Genomic DNA, 16,912 nt, shown 5'->3' with positions numbered 1-16,912 from the left:
TATGTTATTAGAAATACTTTAACTTATAATATAAGGTTAGTAATAATAAAAAAAGAGAAGTAAAATAAATTAGGAATAATAGCTATTATTACTAGTAAAACTAACTTTTTAATAAAGATCTAATAAGTTTTTATCTACTATAAATATTTATAATAATAAATACCTTTTCTTTAATATCTTTATTAAAAAAGTTTCCTAATGCTAGCGTCTTTAAATACTTCGTCTCTAGCATATAGAGCTTATCTACAGATCTTAAAGTGTTCTTGTATCACTCCTACAAGGGCATATATCATATCTCACTCCAAGAGCTTCCTTTCCAACTCCTAATTCTCCCGAAAGGAAACGAAAAGAGAAGAAAAAAAAAGAAGATCCCTTTCTTTTAGAGCCCTTCCTCTTCGGCTTCCTCATTCTCACCGCGGCGGCCACTCCTCGTAGTCAATATCCACGCCGCCGCCGTGCTCCTCGCCGGGCCGCCACGTTTCCGGCACCGACGCGAAAAGCTCCGCGGCAGAGGCATCCGCCCACGCCTCGTTGTAGATGCCCGGGTCCTGCATCGCGCCAATCACCACCGGCTCCCCATACAGCCAGCTCCCCGTCGGCGCCATCCCAAAGCGCGCGTCGTCGTCAGCACGCACATTGAACCGCTTCCACGCCTCCGCCGAGCTCCATCGGCCGGCGCCGCTCGGGTCGCGAATCGCCTCGGCGAGGCCCAGCTGCTCGGCCCGCTCTAGCAGTCTCCGCGTAAAGTACGACGGCGACGCATCCTCGTTCACGTCTCGGTCGTGTGCTTGCGCCTCGCCGAGAAGAAACGGGTCTGGCTCGACCGCATTGACCAACTCGTCAAAGAGCACGCGGTCGCGCGTGTATATCGCCGCGCGCAGCACCGCCGCACGCATCGCCGGGCACCGCCGCGCCACCTCCCTGTACGTGGACCTCGTCGCGACCGCCGGGTACCATATGAGATACGGCAGGTGCTCGCGCGGCACCTCGGGCGTCAGCCTGCTGAGGTCGTTGCTCATAATCATGCGCGCGTGCACCGCTCGCGCCACCCACGCGGCGTGGCGTCGGGGTTCCCGGGGCAAAAGCAGCCCTTCCGCCCGGCTTCCCACGGCTGTCGCCCCCCACCACGTCGCGAAGAAGGGGTTGTGGTAGATGCCCCGCGCGACGCAGGCGGCCTCGCCGTCAACCATCCGCGGGCGGCGCAGCCGCGCGTAGCGGTCCATGTTGCCAGAGTAGGCGGCAGCGAGGATCAGTACGTTCTTGTTGCCGGCGGGCAGGTCTGCAGGGAGTGGTTTGGCGAGGTATGCGGCCATGGCGAGGTCCGCGGGGCCAAAGGTGGGCTCCGGGCTGGCGAGCTCGTCGATGCAGAGGTCCTCGGTAATGTCGAACGTGGCGTCCTCGAAGCCGGGGTGGGCAAACATGTCAAACATGTCGTCAATGTCATCATCGTCCGAGCCATCACTGAAAAGGCGTTCCTCGTAGCCGCTGGGCGTTGTCAGCGCTTGCTTGGCCTCGAGCATCGGCCGGACCGCCGTATCCCCATTAAGTCCTGACGGCTGCGGGTCACTTAGAATCGAGCGGCTGTAGTCGTCCATGACGCGGTACTTGACCGGTTCGCCCATGACCGCCTCGTAGACCTCGCCGCTGCCGCACGCCCTCGCCTCCTCGGCGACCGCCACGTCCGGCAGCACGCTGCCCGCCTCCCGCAGCTCCTTATACAGCGCGGCATACCCCGCCACCGCGCACGCGCGCGCGACCTGGTACGCCATGCGCGGGTACCGCCGCGCCAGCTCCCGGTACGTGTCTTCCGCGGCCGTGGTCGGGTGCCAGATGCAGTACGGCACGTCGTCCCCGTCACCTGTCATGTCCGGGATGCAGTCGCTCATGATGGCGCGCGCGTTGAGAGCGCGCGCAAACTCGGGCCACGCCCGCAGAGCCTGCGCTGCGGGGCTGCGCGCAAAGACTGGGTGGTGCCGTATACCGCGGATTACGCAGAGCCGCGTGGCACGACGGCCGAGCGCCACGGGCACGGAGACGCCGCGGAGCGCATCACGGGCGTCGGAGGCGCTAAAGGACATGTCGCGCAGTCGCTCGCGGAGAGCCGCCGGGATTTTGTCAGCCATGGTGAATGTAGCTGAGATGTTTTCTGAATCAATTTATGCATAAACGCAGATAGTATGTGTGTGTTTGTGAGAGGATGAGACGTTCTGAGGGAAGGAGTTGGTCTATAAAAATAATAGCTATATTGTGAAGGGTATAAGACCTGATTCGCACTATCCGCACTATGGATCCGCAGATTTACTGGACAATGGCTTCCATCCCGAATGCTAGTAAAGGCACAGACCACCCCGACGTGAGGCAAACACGTCATATAAAACAGCTAATAACCGCATTTTTTTTACCTATTTTAATACTACTACTCTACATTTCTATGCTATACTTACCTAATAAGGTATTATAGTTTTTTTTTTTTAAAAAAAAACAAACTATATTTATCTAACTATATTAGCTTCTTGATTTTTTTTATATTAATTTCCTGACTAATAGAAGATTAAAGATAAGTGAAATAAACTAAAATAGTATATAAATAAAACTAAGCCTATCTTTTAGATCCTTCGGCTGAATTAGAAGTGACATCAAGACTAGTGACAGGAACCCGCTAACGGCCGGCCGAGCTTAAACTCAAGTGAGAACTCCATACAACGACCGACAGCCCAAGTCAAAACATACCCCCAGCCAATGAACGAAAAGGTCGTCCCCAGCATCATCAATATGGCAAGAGTAATGTATACTCCAAGAATCGTCATCTCAGAAACAGGTTTCACCACATCTGTAAACCGAGCAGTTCCACTTGGCGCGGGCCGCGTCGTTGCACTTATTGACCGATGCCTTGCACTGTGTAGGGTCCTCTTCGCGTCGACACTAGAGTTGACCCGCCGCATGAGCTTTTATTATTATCGACCCATCGCTAATCTGGTGGAAAACTTACGCTAGAACAGCGTGTGCATTGCGAAGCAGCTCTCTTACAAGCAAGTGGGGTACAAGCCGTAGCTATTCCGGAAAGAATAGCGACAACAGCGATGACCGAGACCTTCATCTTGGCGATTGGATGAAGAAAATAGTTGCAGTAAGTAGCAGGAATCAGAAATAGAGTTCGTCTTAGTTGGACGATGAAGTGTGATGGAAGACAATGGATCGTCGTAGGTAGAGAGAGCTGTTTATTATACTAATGGTAGCCCTCCTTGGCTTGCACCCGTATATAAGAGACATGATTGTACGTACATTCTAGGTGATGCTTTTTCCGATGGTTGTGTCTTGCATCTTCGTAATATACTAGTAAGCTGGTCTTAGCCGCTGCGGCTGGATGGCTTAAAACCTGTGCAGCAAGTTTTCTCCTAGCGCAGGCCCCCCCGCAACCTTCCAATTAGGCGTCGTCACTATAGCGGTTCAGTATTGCGGTAGCAGCGTTCTTGTCAAGTGAAATAGTTATTCTAAATTGTAGCTATATTTGAATGTGCCTAGATAATATAGTAGTTACAGTAAAATCAGATGTTGCTCTATTAGGAAATTGCCCGACTCCTGCAAACGACAATCGTGGAATAAGTAGTAGTTGTGTCGTGGTAAAAATGCGAGCAAGCGCCTTTATTATTGTAAATCAGGCCTTGTGTACCTTCATAAGTTGCCCTGATCCAGCCCAGGCAATAAGTGGTGACAAAACTACAATTGACAACTAGGCTCAGTTGCTGTTCATATCCAAGACAAACGAGAGCCGACGGATATGAGCAGTGGTCAACAGGCTGCGGCCCGCCGCTAAAAAAAACCATTTGAGCCAATCTACGCTTTATAACAACTCGAAGCCGTGTTAGAGCTTCTGCCGACATTGTGCATCACCAGTCACGGAAATTGTGGGATCAAGTGCCTATCGCGGGATTATGAACTCGCAAGGGCGGACGCTAGCGCTCTCCATCATGGCCATGAAAACCAACTCTAGAATAGCAACTCTAAAATAGGCACAACATAGATTTTCTGCCTGTCCTTAGTTTTTACGCGTCTCCTCGGCCGTAAAATTTGGCAGATAATCTTCGCCTTCTTCTGATGGAATGGACAGTAGAGAAACCTTTTATATCAGTGTGGGATTCCGCGTTTGAGCTTCTTCACATTACGAGGTACTCTTTCCGTCAAAGAGATCAGAATAGTAGAACACGATTAAAAGCGTAACAGAAAAGCGGCCGTTGCGACATTAAGGAGACGCGCACACTTTGTACCTGGTCGAGATACTGCAGGTATGTTGTTAGATGTTCGACCCAAAATAGGATGAACGAGGGACGGGAAGGCGAATCGCAAAACGGATACGCCGACAGCGACACACGGAATCCAGTTGAAAGCACTTTTTTTTTTTTTTTTTTTTGAAATGTTCATCATGTTACGTTACGCTCGGAATGCCATAAAGTCGTTGTATACTAGGCTTTCCGGTCTGTCGGTAATGACTACGTCGACATGACGCAGACTATCCCTTTTTTTTTCTCGAGACAAGATCAATCTATTCACTTTATTTCATCTCACAAAAAAAAGTGGCACCCCGTGAGAGTGACTGTCATTGATACTCCATTGTATAATCTTGAATTTCCTTCATGACGAAGGACGCACGCAATGGACGACGCATCGCCCGCCGTTTCCGGGCTTCAACTACTGCCTGTCGTTCTGAGGTATAAGATGTCAAGGTTTCCGAATGAGAGCAGCCAATTCATGAGCCCCAAATAAACTCTTTACATGCCAGATACGTTGGCACTGGTAGAATAATGATTTCGTCGGGACAACTCTTTGCAGGGGCTGCGCTCCTCGCAGCTCTCCCCTCTACACTGGCCTTTCCCAAATTATGGCAACCAACGACAACATTTACCTCGACACCGACCGAGATACCTGCTGCCATCACAGCCGACACGAATGCCACGCACGGCTCCTACACGGGCACAGCCACCACCACCGGCGCGCTCTCGACCTCGGTGCTGTCCAGCGAGATCCCCCCCTTGCCGGCCCCCGAAGGCTCCTACGACTACCCAGCCGACGGGGAGCTGCACGCCCCCGAACCTGCGCCGTATACGCCCAGCGGCGGCGTCGGCACCAACGGCTCGGCGCCCGTCTACCGCGTGCAGAGCGACTTCGACTACCAGTCGCTCGCGCTCGCGCTGTACCAAGAGTACATTGAGCTGGACCTCTTCCGCTGGGGCCTGGCCGCCTTTACCGACGACGAGTTTGAAGCCTACGGCATCGGCGCCGAGGACCGCTACCTGATTGAGTACATGGCCGAGCAGGAGATTGGGCACGCGACGCTGCTGTCCAACATGCTGGGCCCGCAGGCTCCCGTGCAGTGCCAGTACAGCTACCCCGTGACCAACGTGCGCGAGTTTGTCGACTTTAACCAGAAGCTGACGCGCTGGGGCGAGGCCGGCGTGTACGGGTTCCTGCCGCACCTGGACTCGGGCCCCGCGGCGCAGCTGCTGCTGCAGAGCATCACGGTCGAGGCGCGGCAGCAGCTCATCTTTCGGCAGTTTGGCGGCATGTTCCCCATGCCCGTCTGGCACACGGTCGGCATCCCCCAGAGCTGGGCCTGGACGCTGCTCGCGCCGCACGTCGCCAGCTGCCCGGCGAACCAGACGCGCCTCGTCTGGCAGAACTTCCCCGCCCTCGCCATCGTCAACCAGCCCAACGCGGCGCGCGTCAACGCCTCCGACGCCTGGAACGAGACGACCGGCCGCGATGGCAGCAACACGCTGTCGACGGCGGAGATTGAGCAGGACGACTCGTGCGTCAACGCGACGCGGGAGGTGGACGAGTGCAGCGCCGCCATTAGCCGGAACCGCAGCCGGCCGCTGTCGTATCCCGGACGGCAAGTGTTTCTCGAGTGGGACGCGCCGGGCACGCTGGTCGGCCCCAACAACAGCTACGTGACGTCGACGAATGTCAAGGAGCCCAAGTTTGCGGCGTGGGTGTCGCAGCTCAACGTGACGTACTCGCCGCTGCTCAACGTGAGCCTGGACGGCCGCAGCGCGTACACGGTGCAGCCCAACGTGTCGACGTGGGCGGGCGACCCGGCCATCAACGGAACCATGTTCCTGGCGCTGACGGACGTGGACATGTATGTGACGCCGTACAACCTGACGCAGCTGAACCCGCACGTGGCGGCGCTGGGTGTGTATCAGGCTGGTTAGCGAGTTCGAGGGGGGGTTAATTAACGAGGTGTGAATGCGGGGGGAGATGTGGAGAAAATTTGTAATTGTTAATTGATGGAAAAGTCGTCTTACATATATGTTCGAGCTTGTTCGGGAAGCTTGTCGCTGCGCTCGTTTCCATAGCACTTGTTATAGTCAAGCAACACTTTTAGACCACGTCTCCAAAATCTAGGCCGTTTCTAATGACTATTCCCGACGTTGACATCATTTGCTCATAGACGGGTCACGCACGCACAAGGCGGGTAGCGATGCCAAGGAGCTGGTTGAGTGGAGAGGCAGAGGTAGTCATTTATTAGACGTACCAGAATCTAGCACCCGACGGCGAAAATTAAATCAAAATTATGTTTCAGTTTTTTTGCAACGGTCATTCAATAAGTGGCTTATTATTAGTCATTGTTGTAATTCGTACAGATGCAGTTTTTAGATGAGGGTTCAATTTCCCGTCGGCAGAATTCATCAAGCCATAATGCGGGGGGGTAAGGCGGCGGCGCCCCAGAATATGGCCACGCGCCCCGATGGATCATCATGTGGGAAAGAGGAGAGGCAGGGAGAGAGAGGGTCCCGCGTCTTTCAAACCGACTGGACCAGAGAAGAATAGAAATGCACGGTTTATGGGGCACAAAGGCCCAGCTTTTTATGGTGTGGCTGCGGTGGGACGATGATAGGCGAATAGGAGCCCTTTGTTCTTGTCGGCGATCTGTGTGCCACGTCAAGCCCAAAGCTGACAGTTTCTCGCGAGGCGTTCTGTCCAGCCTTTTATTATGTAGATGAATAAAAAAGGTTGCATAGTGCATCCATGTTGCAGTCGATCTCGGCTCTTTTAATATCCCCACTGCCGAAACATTTATATATCAGAACTCCACTCCCCATCCCAGAATTACTCAGGAATTAGCGAGCCCAACACGTCTGGGGTGCATAAACTGCCACCAATTTTTTTTCCACAACTTCTCCCATCATCATCATCATCATCATCATCATCATCATTACCATCATTGCCAAGAAACCATCACCACCCACGTCTGACCATTCGACTGTCCGAGAAATTCTGGCCTAGTCTAACCGTTTACCTGCCCGAAAATTCAAGCCTCGCCTAATTCAACGGCTCGAGAACCCTAGCTCTCTCGCCCACCTATCGCGACGGCCCGAGAGTCTGGACATTGTCAACCCATTTGACGGCCCGGTCTGGGCATCGTCAAACCGCCATGACGATCAAGGACTACTTTCGCCGTCGCTCCATTAAAGCCGATGTTGCGCAGCGCACAAAGGCCTCGGAGCTGACGCTGCGCCAGTCCCTCTTCCCGCTGTGTCTCGTCACGGCCCTCTTCTTTCTCTGGGGCTTCAGCTACGGCCTGCTCGACACGCTCAACGCCCACTTCCAGCGCGTCCTGCACTTTACGCCCTCGCGGTCCTCTGGTCTCCAGGCCGCGTACTTTGGGTATGCTTCTACCTGAACTGCCATCCTTTTCCTCCGTTGTCGTCACGACTGACCGTTCTCTTCCCAGAGCCTACCCTCTCGCATCCATCGGCCACGCCGCTTGGATCCTCCGCCACTACGGCTACCGCGCCGTCTTCATCTGGGGCCTCTGCCTCTACGCCATCGGCGCCCTCTGCACCATTGCCGCCCTCAAGGCCAAGTCTTTCGGCGGCTTCTGCGCCTGCATCTTCATCATTGGCAACGGTCTCGGCTCCCTCGAGACGGCCGCCAACCCGTACATTACAGGTGAGCTCAGCCATCCCCGAGCACTGGCAGCCCCTCCTCGAATCATGTTAATCGTCCTCATCGACTAGTATGCGGTCCCCCTCGATACGCGGAGCTGCGCATCAATCTCTCGCAGGCCTTCAACGGCATCGGCTCCGTTGTCGCGCCCGTCATGGCGTCCAAAGTCTTCTTCGCCTTTAGCGACCAAAAGGCCCAGGACAATGTCCAATGGGTCTACCTGGCCATTGCCGTTTTTGTCTGTATCCTCGCCGTCATCTTCTTCTTTGCCGACATTCCCGAAGTAACCGACGCCGGTACGTGACACAACTCAACCATCTCATCCGCCGGCACCTGCTAACACTCGGCCAGACATGGCATTCCAAGCCGAGGAGACCAACACGCAAGGTGCCGACAAGCCCTTTCGGAAGCAGTACAAGCTCTTCCACGCCGCCTTTGCTCAGTTTTGCTACACAGGCGCGCAGGTTGCCATTGCCGGCTACTTTATCAACTACGCCCGCGACACGCGCCCAGGCACATCGCGCAGCCTCGCTGCCAACCTGCTCGCCGGTGCGCAGGCCGTATTTGCCGTCGGCCGTTTCGTCGGCGTCGGCATTATGCGGTACGTGCGTCCGCGTATCGTCTTTGGCTGCTTTCTTACCTGCTGCATCGTCTTTTCCATTCCCGCCATCACGGGTCGCGGCGATGCGGGCATTGCCATGCTCTATGTCATTCTCTTCTTTGAGAGCGTCTGCTTCCCGACCATTGTAGCCCTCGGCATGCGCGGTCTCGGCCGCCACACCAAGCGCGGCAGCGGATACATAATCGCGGGCGTCGTCGGCGGCGCCTGTGTACCTCCGCTTATGGGCAAGGTCATTGACCTGCACGGCGCGGGCACCGCCATGGTCGTGCCTTTGGCTTTCTTTGTGGTTGCATGGACGTATGCCCTCTGCGTCAACTTCGCGCCCCCCTACAAGAGGGTCATTGACTCGTTTAATGAGACCGAGGTCGGCATTGAAATGGCCGGCGAGCATCAAGAGAACCAGATCAAGTCAAAGACTAAGACCATGTAATTCCGAATGGGACCGCCATCCGAGAACCCTGCTCTTGCGCAGGCACACTACGAAAAGTGTTAGCTTCTTTTACCAGTAGATGGCCCTCTGCAAAGCCGCAAGGGAGTCCATCGCGGCATCTTTCATTTGACAACTACGAAGCATTGGTCGCAACCAACATATAAGGGATCGTCACTCTGAACAGGCTGCCAAGTTATCACGGGTTGAGCGTGCAATATCTACAAGTCACACGCAAGGTGGAGCGCACTTTCCGAAAATGGCGCATACCGCTGCTCTCAGTCACAATCACTGAGATATGCAGCGTCGTCAAAAGAGGACTTGGCGACAGAACAATAAGACGACGTTAAGAGGGGCATTTCGAGGCTCCAATTCCAATCAACAAAGCATAGAAAAGCGCATGGGCGACGACGGGGCGAGTTCACACCCTAACTACAACGATTCACTAGGATGCATCCACAAGGCGAGAGAGTCAAGAGGGAGCATAGTATATATATCTCAAGAGACAGTCAGAGGCGGCATGGGATATACCAATGAGGATGAATCCCTCGACGTCGACACATCCACGCTCGGGCAGCCTACATCAACGGAAGCGGCACCTGTCCAACATGCCATCTTCAGCGCCGCCGACATGTCTGTCGGCTATGACAAAGAAATTTGCCCTCGATTCTCCATCGAGAAGGACAGATACCAGACCTCCATGTCCCGTCGCCGCTGACGGCGTACCCCAGAGCCCTCTTCCTGGCAAAGCGCCCGGACGCGTGTTGCAAGAACCGCGTACCCGCCACGACTCCGCAAAGCGGCCATGGTGCCGCAGGGGCTTTGGAGCTAAGCAGATGACGATGAAATTGCACGATTGCCTGCATACCAGGAGCGCTGATTCTTTAGAGTCCAACTCATTACTTGAGCGGATTTGTTAGTCATTTAGCAACGCAGACCAGACTGCTAAAACTCTGGATCAGTATTCATATACTTGAATTGTTATAAACTTTTATCGTGCCAGTTACTATCTAGACATTTGAGAAGTCCCTAAGAATGGCAGCAACAGTGAGGCTTCATTAGGAAAAGTCAACCAGCAAAGCAAGCTAAATGCGTCTTGTATCACAATCATCTTGCATCAATCTTGAGGGCATTCGGGCTTCCAAAAGTCATAATCTGTCAAGTTATTCTAATCAGACGTCTGTCGTTTCTCCTCCACCAGCCAAGCAAGAAAAGCCATTTGCTACTGACCACCAAAATGTCAGCAAGACGAACCATGAACCATGTTTTTTCGCAGCTTTGATACGTGAGCTGCTCTCGTTAGAATGGCAAAAGAGTAAATTTATCCGTTCAAGGTGGTCAGAAATGCGGCTTAGATGGGGGTGATCCTGCTGCAATGGGATTCAGCGAGGTTAAACAGCCGGAATTCTTTTCTTCTTGTTTTTTTCTGTTGCATTTGTCACATTTGCACTTGATCATGTTCCATCATGTTGGTCACTGTGCATCATCTTGCTATACAAAACTAAAGCAAGCGTGGCAGATGGAGATTGTATATATTCATTCAACTTCAAAGATTTTCCGTCAAAAAGATGATTCGTTTCCCATGTAGCTGTTTAAACCCATAAAACGCCATGATGCCAAAACAAACACAAACACACAAAACAACCAACATACCACCGTCTTTTTTTTTTTCCTTCTCGCCTTCATCATCTACGTACCATTTCGTCTGCGCCCTCCCTGCGTGCTGCGATTCACATGTCCCTGGAGCACCTTTTTCGTCTCCACCAGGCTCCTCTTGTGCTTGCTGCGCGCCTTGCCCAGCGTCATCAAAAGTTCTTCTTGCGCTCCTTTTCCCGGTTCGACGTCGACTTGCCCGCCGCCTGCAGCTTGGCCTTGCGCATCGCCTGCGTGCTCTTGTGCTCCTCGCGGTCCGGCTTGCCCTCGCGCGCCAGCTCCACCCGCTCCTCCTTGGTCAGCTTGCGCAGCCGCGCCGGCGCCTCAATCTGCTCCGCCGTCAGGCCCTCGTCCAGGTGCCGGTCCCCGTGCCCGCCGTTGCTCTGTGGCTTCTTGTTGTTGTTGTTGGTGCGGCTGCCGCCGAGGGCGCGCTGCACCGCCGCAGAGGTCCGCAGCTCCTGCAGCTTGGCGAGGTCGGCGGGCGTGAGCACGGTGGTGGTTGCGAGCTTCATCATCCGCGCAATTTCGTCATCGTGCTCGGCGGCGGCCGCCGCGTCGTCTTTGGCATTTTCCTCATCCTCATCGTCATTCTCCCCGTCCTCGGCGGACTTGCTGGTTCGTTGGCGCTTCTTTTCCTTGGGCGCCACCTCTTCCGCCTCGGACTCGCTGCTGACGGCGATCCAGTCGCCAGATTCGCTACTGTCATCAGAAGCCACCTCCCATTCGTCATCATTCGCCTCTTGCTTGTCCTCGGCGTCAGACTCGGCGTCCGACGGCAGGCCCTGCTCGGCGAGGCGCCGCCTGCGTTGCTCGTGCTTCCACTTGGCGAGCAGATCGAGGCCCTCAATCTCGCCGGGAGCCTGTTCGCCGAAGCGGTGCTGCTTCTGGATGCCGGCGCGCAGGCCGATGGTGGCGTCCTTGCCGCGGTCACGCTTCTTGAGCAGCTCGGCGCCGACCTCGCGATACAGCGACAGCAGGCCCTTGGCGGCCATCATTACGCCTTTATCCTTGCTCTTCTTGTACTGCACCAGATCCTGCAGCAGCGTGTCCGTCATGGCAAGCGGCTGCCGCGCGCAGACCTCACGGATCGCGTTGAGGCCCGCGGCAGCCACCTCGGCGGCTGACGCCTCAGAGATGAACTCATTGGCAATTTTCTGCAACAATGGCTCCAGAGCGTCAGGAGGCACGAGATTGTGCGTGCCCTGTGCAAGCGAGGCGAGAAACGACGTGACGTTTTGCTGGCGCGGCGTGAGGAACTTGATGAACCACGAGTACAGCGGCACGACGGTGAGCTTGTGCAGGCCCACGAGGCGCGTCACGAGCTGCAGCACGAGGAGCTTGGTGTCGAGGGACAGCTTGGCCTTTGTGTTTTGTAGGTGCTTGGAGAAGAGCTGCTCGGCAAACCCCTGCGCGTCGTGCAGCAGATGCAGCGCGGAAAAGTTGAGGGGGTGAGGGGAGTTCTTCTTGCGTTCCTGGCGCTTGACCTTTTCGAGGGCCTTGGAGTATGTCTTTTTCTGCTTCTTCGTCTTTTTGTTGATGGTGACCTGGTGCTTGACCTTGGCGAGGTCGACTTCCTCGTCGCTGCTCTCGTCCTCGAGCTCCTCGCGCTCCTTGTCGCCGCCGAGGAAGAAGCGCACGGCGCCGACGACGACCTTTTCATTGTCCGAGAGGGAAGCCTCCTTCATGACGTCGACAGGCTTGGCCTCTGTCCAGATCTGGCGCTTCCACATTTCGCGGGTGATTTTGATGGCCCAGATGGCGCGCGGGGAGGCGCGGTCGGCCGTGACCAGGTTGTAGAGGACGGTCTGAACGGTGCGGTTGAGCGGGTGGTTGATGGACTTTGTGTTGGAGTTGCGCAGATCGCTGAGAATCTTGCTGAAGAGGAGTGCGCGGAGCGACTTGGACGGCGAGGAGACCAAAATGGGAAATAGGGCCTGGAGGACCGTGGCCGAGTCGACGACGTCCTTGCGGCGGAGCATCAGCAAGCTACCGACGATTTTCTCACGAAGTTCCGGGTGAAGAATGGCGTGGTGCTGCGTTAGAATGGTCTCGAGATCGCTGGGGAAGCGGCCCATGACGTCCGGGTAGCAGTCGGCAATGTGCGCCATGAGGTCGACCATGTTGTGGAAGGATTCGATCGAGTCGGCCGAGGCCGTGGTCGGGGAGGTGAGGAAGATGTCGCGCTGAGACTCGTACTGCTCCCATTGTTTCAGAAATTCATCCTTGTATGATCTAGGGAAATGTCAGTGTTTATTTTCTTCATTTTTTTCAGCGCAAACGCCGAGAGGTTAGGTGGACGTACTTGGGATCGCGACGGATCTTGTATTGCAGACTCGCACTGGAGAGAATTAGTACATAACTTATGCTATAATAATAATGGCATGACAAACAAGTCGGCATCGATCTTTTCGAGCGCAGCAACCTTTCTCTTGACCATTTTGTCGGTTTTTTTGCCAAGATTGAACGGTTGGTGAATGGGAGCCACTGCAATGGCGGGCAACTTTTTTTGGTTGCAGAGAAAATTTGGGGTCCTGATAAGATAAGCCGGGCCGCCATCCCGCAAATCCGTCACTAGACACTCCTCCCTCCAAAGCCGGGTACAAAGATGACACAGCAGAGAGAGATTTACTTTATTTTTATTATCTATTCAATTTGTTTTGGTTCTATGATATTGTACTGCAAGCATCCGGTGTGATGACTGTACAATGCTGCAGAAAGTTAATCGCTGCAAGCGGAGCTAGAAAGGTGGTAACCCAACGCCATATTTTTTATCCCAATAGAATGATGAAACCCTCTTCCCGCGTACTAAAGGCAACGGCTTTGGATAAGGAATCGTGAAAAAAAGAAAATTGCTGGAAAGAAAGAAAGAAAAAAGGATGGAGTAGGTGTAAAGAAAGGTATTAGTGCGTAAAAGAAAAACATGCTTTCATATAATTATGCCATTCTCAGTTAAACCAACAGACTCAGCGCCGCCTTTGGTTGAATCGCGATGTTAGAGGAGGTGCTGACTTTTTCGACTTGGTCCTCGTCATGGGGATAGTCATGGGGATAGTCATGGGGGTAGACCCATCCTTGTCTGGTGGCGGTGGTAGTGGTGCGGGGTCATTGTTGATCCAGTCGTCGTAGGCGCCGGAGCGAAGACGGCTCTTGTGGCTCTTGATGCTGCCAACGACACTGCTCTTTGGCAGCGGCGGCGGGTTATTCTTGTCCTCAGACACGACCGTGGTTGTCACCGTCTTGATGATACTCGTCTCAGGCACCGGGGTGAGGTAGCCATCATCGCCGGGTGCCTCGTACCTGCCCTCGACGTCTGTGTGATACGACGTGTTGCAGCTACGGATCGACTGTGCGTCGACCCTGGGCGTTACCGGCGGCGCAATACTTGAGTCGCCAAAGATGCTCTTGTCGCCAAAGGTGCTTTTGTCGCCAAAGATGCTCTTATCTCCGAATATGCTCTTGTCTCCGAAGATGCTCTTGGTGCTGCCGTACTTGTCACCGAAACGGTCGTGGCCCATCGGGGCGGGAGGCTGAAACGAGGCGTAGCCCGAGGAGCCGCCAACTATGTGATGGGCGGCAGCCTCGCCGCCGACGACCTTGGCGATGAGGGAAGTCATGACGAGTTCGATGTAGAGCTTGACTGTGTAGGCAAGCGGCGCAAACTGCACATATCTGTCAAGCAGAGCCAATGTTAGTTAGGTACTGTCAACAAGCTTCAGGTCCAGCCAGTCACGCAACGTGATACTTACACGTAAGGGTCTGAAAGACTAAGCATGCCTAATAACGCGGCATCCATGGCCGTCGACAGGATAATGAGGACCATGTTCATCTTGAACAAGGCCCAGTACTTGGGCAGACCGCCGGCGATGAGGCGGAATCTGACCAGATACAAAAAAAAGCCGTTGAGTCCCAGATCCACGGCCAAGAAGAAGCTCTTTTCAAACTTTTCAAAAATGTCGTTGAGGCGCTTCTGTCGCGGCGAGGCGTCGGGCAGGTGGGCTGGGATCCAGATGATGTACACGCCGACATTGACGGCGAGAATGAGCGCAAAGAGGCCCCCGCGCATCCACGCGGCCCGTTTCCGATTGACCATGATGAGGGACACGCGATTGGCAATAATTTGGGACAGAATTTGGGTCTGCAGCGCCCACAGCGTGACTGTGCCAAAGTAAAACGCAAACGTGCCCGGTAGCAACTCCTCGTAGTATAGAATCGTAATGACGGCAAAAACGAGGTTGACGAGAATTTCGGTCCAAATCATGTAGAGATAGCCATTCTGCCAGCTCCAAGCGCGGCTGCGCTGGACTATTCTCCGCGTCTGCTTGCAGATTTCCAGCAGCGTAAAGGCAAACGCGCCGAGAAAGGCGCCAAAGTAGAGCGAGGGCAGATGAATCATGTTGGTGGACTTGAGCAGCAAACTTTCTTTTGGGGCGAACTTGGGAGGCTCTGACGAAAACTCATATGTTGCATTCCATTGCTCGAAATTTTCGCGCTCTCCTTTAAAATTTTACTTTGGTTGAGGGTTGGCGGTGGAGAGTCGAGGATGGTGGTGGTTCACAGGAAGAAGACGCAGCGGGAAAGGTGGTAACGGGATGGGCGTGGCAGACTGGGATGGTTGGACGTGTATGAAAACCAAAAACAAACCATTTGGATCGGGGTGAGTGAAAGAGGTGAGGAGGGGTGCAAAACGGCAAGGACGCAACTGGGAAACCGTGTTACGCGTAGGAAACTAGGCACCCGCTCAGTACGGGAGGGAAGACTGGTTGGGCCTCCAACTCCAACATGGTTTCTTGGGGTGGCCAATCTCTAGGCGGCTTTGAGCTGAGCAGTGAGCACAGAGGATGATGTGCGGGAACAATAAAGCCGAGGATGATGATTTTCCCGATTGGGATTTGCACATCACAATCACTGCACAGATCCTTCAAGGTCAATCTTCAACAGGGGGGGGCGGCCCCTTGTTCACGCCTGATATCCTTGGGGGGGGTCGTATATTAAATCTTGGAGATCAGTTATCCATCTCACAGCGCGCACATTTACTGTCTTGCTTTTTACGTTGTCTCCCATGCTCTCAAAGTCTTTTACTGTATATTCTTTTCTCGCATTTCGATTTGCTTCATTCATACGCAAACATTCACTCGGAAATCTTTGTCTGGGCTGATCTGTAAAGGAAAAATCGGCCCAGTGTGGACCACGGTCAAAAACTCTATTATGTCTTGTCCTGAATTAGAACAAAGCGTGGCCAAACGGGCGGGAGAGGCTTTTTTTAATGTGTTTGCCTTTCCCCGTCCGCTGCAGTGTGCCCAGCATGAACAAAAAAGACGCGTTGGCCAACTTGGCGGGCACAAGGTTTTTCACTTGATGCCTCAGTCGACCAATGACGCAGAGCAAGCAACACGAGAAGCATAAATAACAGAGAAAAAAAAAAGACAATAGGCACGAATGGGCATGAACAACGGGGGCCCAACTTTTTTTTCAGCAGGAAAAAAGAGGATCACGGCGATCAGACCCTTTCCCCCCTTCCCCTGGCATGGCAGTTGGTTGGTTGGTTTGGTTGGGGTGAACGGATCCGCTCGAGTTGGCGTCCCCCTTCGGTTTCAGAAAATGGGCGAGCTCACAGTAATAGATGGCATTTTCTTCGTGTCTTTTGTGCTAGTTTTGAAATACATGCGCAAGTCTCTTTGGGTTTTGCAGTGTCAGCTTTGGGCTTTTTTTTGTGTTACGCGACTTGGGACGTGAACACGTGGACGGGCGATCCAAGGAGGAGAAGGAGGGAGGGGGGGCGGTTATGAGAAAAATGGGCAGCAATTTATAAAGCACGCGGAGAAGCTGAATTCTCCGATACCACCTCACAACTCAGTCCTGCTAATCTTGGAGAAATCACGAGCTTGATCATGTTGGTTCACGGTGATGATGCTACCGTACGCTACCCATCACTTCACATGTATCCACTTATGCTACACCGTACAGCCGGTACAGCCGGTAAAACACAAACAAATCCTCAGATTCATCCATCGAAATCATGTTTATCTTCTCTTTTCCCTTCATCATTTTGATTGTGCAACTTGACAGTTTTACACCTTGTTCAACGTCGCCCACCTTTTGCGGTCAGATCAACCAACTCTCCACCCCGACAAGCCTGGATCATCCCTGCGAGCCATGAGGCCATTCTTCGTATGATGACAACTTTGTACAACGAACAAAGCGCCATTGTTCCTTTTTTTTTTTTGTGTGTGTGTGTATCTTGCAGGAGAGAAACAGATCGCTGT

General features: G+C 53.6%; 5 protein-coding genes across 5 annotated transcripts; 2 read left to right on the top strand and 3 right to left on the bottom strand.

Moving 5' to 3' along the window:
- Positions 1-410: 410 nt before the first annotated feature.
- On the bottom strand, positions 411-2,123 carry BBA_07527 (uncharacterized protein; the record flags this gene model as incomplete). Its single annotated transcript, XM_008602624.1, has 1 exon — positions 411-2,123. One exon carries the CDS (start codon positions 2,121-2,123, stop codon positions 411-413), a length of 1,713 nt encoding a protein of 570 aa, XP_008600846.1.
- A 2,676-nt stretch (positions 2,124-4,799) lies between these two features.
- On the top strand, positions 4,800-6,209 carry BBA_07526 (protein rds1; the record flags this gene model as incomplete). Its single annotated transcript, XM_008602623.1, has 1 exon — positions 4,800-6,209. The coding sequence occupies one exon, from the start codon at positions 4,800-4,802 to the stop codon at positions 6,207-6,209; it is 1,410 nt and encodes a 469-aa protein (XP_008600845.1).
- A 1,223-nt stretch (positions 6,210-7,432) lies between these two features.
- On the top strand, positions 7,433-8,999 carry BBA_07525 (glucose/galactose transporter; the record flags this gene model as incomplete). Its single annotated transcript, XM_008602622.1, has 4 exons — positions 7,433-7,665; positions 7,733-7,950; positions 8,019-8,243; positions 8,299-8,999. The coding sequence occupies 4 exons, from the start codon at positions 7,433-7,435 to the stop codon at positions 8,997-8,999; spliced, it is 1,377 nt and encodes a 458-aa protein (XP_008600844.1).
- Positions 9,000-10,801: 1,802 nt separating this feature from the next.
- On the bottom strand, positions 10,802-13,086 carry BBA_07524 (SDA1 protein, required for normal organization of the actin cytoskeleton; the record flags this gene model as incomplete). Its single annotated transcript, XM_008602621.1, has 3 exons — positions 10,802-12,881; positions 12,952-12,987; positions 13,040-13,086. 3 exons carry the CDS (start codon positions 13,084-13,086, stop codon positions 10,802-10,804), a joined length of 2,163 nt encoding a protein of 720 aa, XP_008600843.1.
- Positions 13,087-13,612: 526 nt separating this feature from the next.
- Positions 13,613-15,042, bottom strand: BBA_07523 (uncharacterized protein; the record flags this gene model as incomplete). Its single annotated transcript, XM_008602620.1, has 2 exons — positions 13,613-14,318; positions 14,396-15,042. The coding sequence occupies 2 exons, from the start codon at positions 15,040-15,042 to the stop codon at positions 13,613-13,615; spliced, it is 1,353 nt and encodes a 450-aa protein (XP_008600842.1).
- Between the last annotated feature and the right edge of the window lie 1,870 nt (positions 15,043-16,912).

The sequence above is a fragment of the Beauveria bassiana genome (genome assembly GCF_000280675.1).
Source record: "Beauveria bassiana ARSEF 2860 unplaced genomic scaffold BBA_S00025, whole genome shotgun sequence".
Lineage (NCBI taxonomy): Eukaryota > Fungi > Ascomycota > Sordariomycetes > Hypocreales > Cordycipitaceae > Beauveria > Beauveria bassiana.
This window is presented reverse-complemented; position numbering and strand designations above follow the sequence as displayed.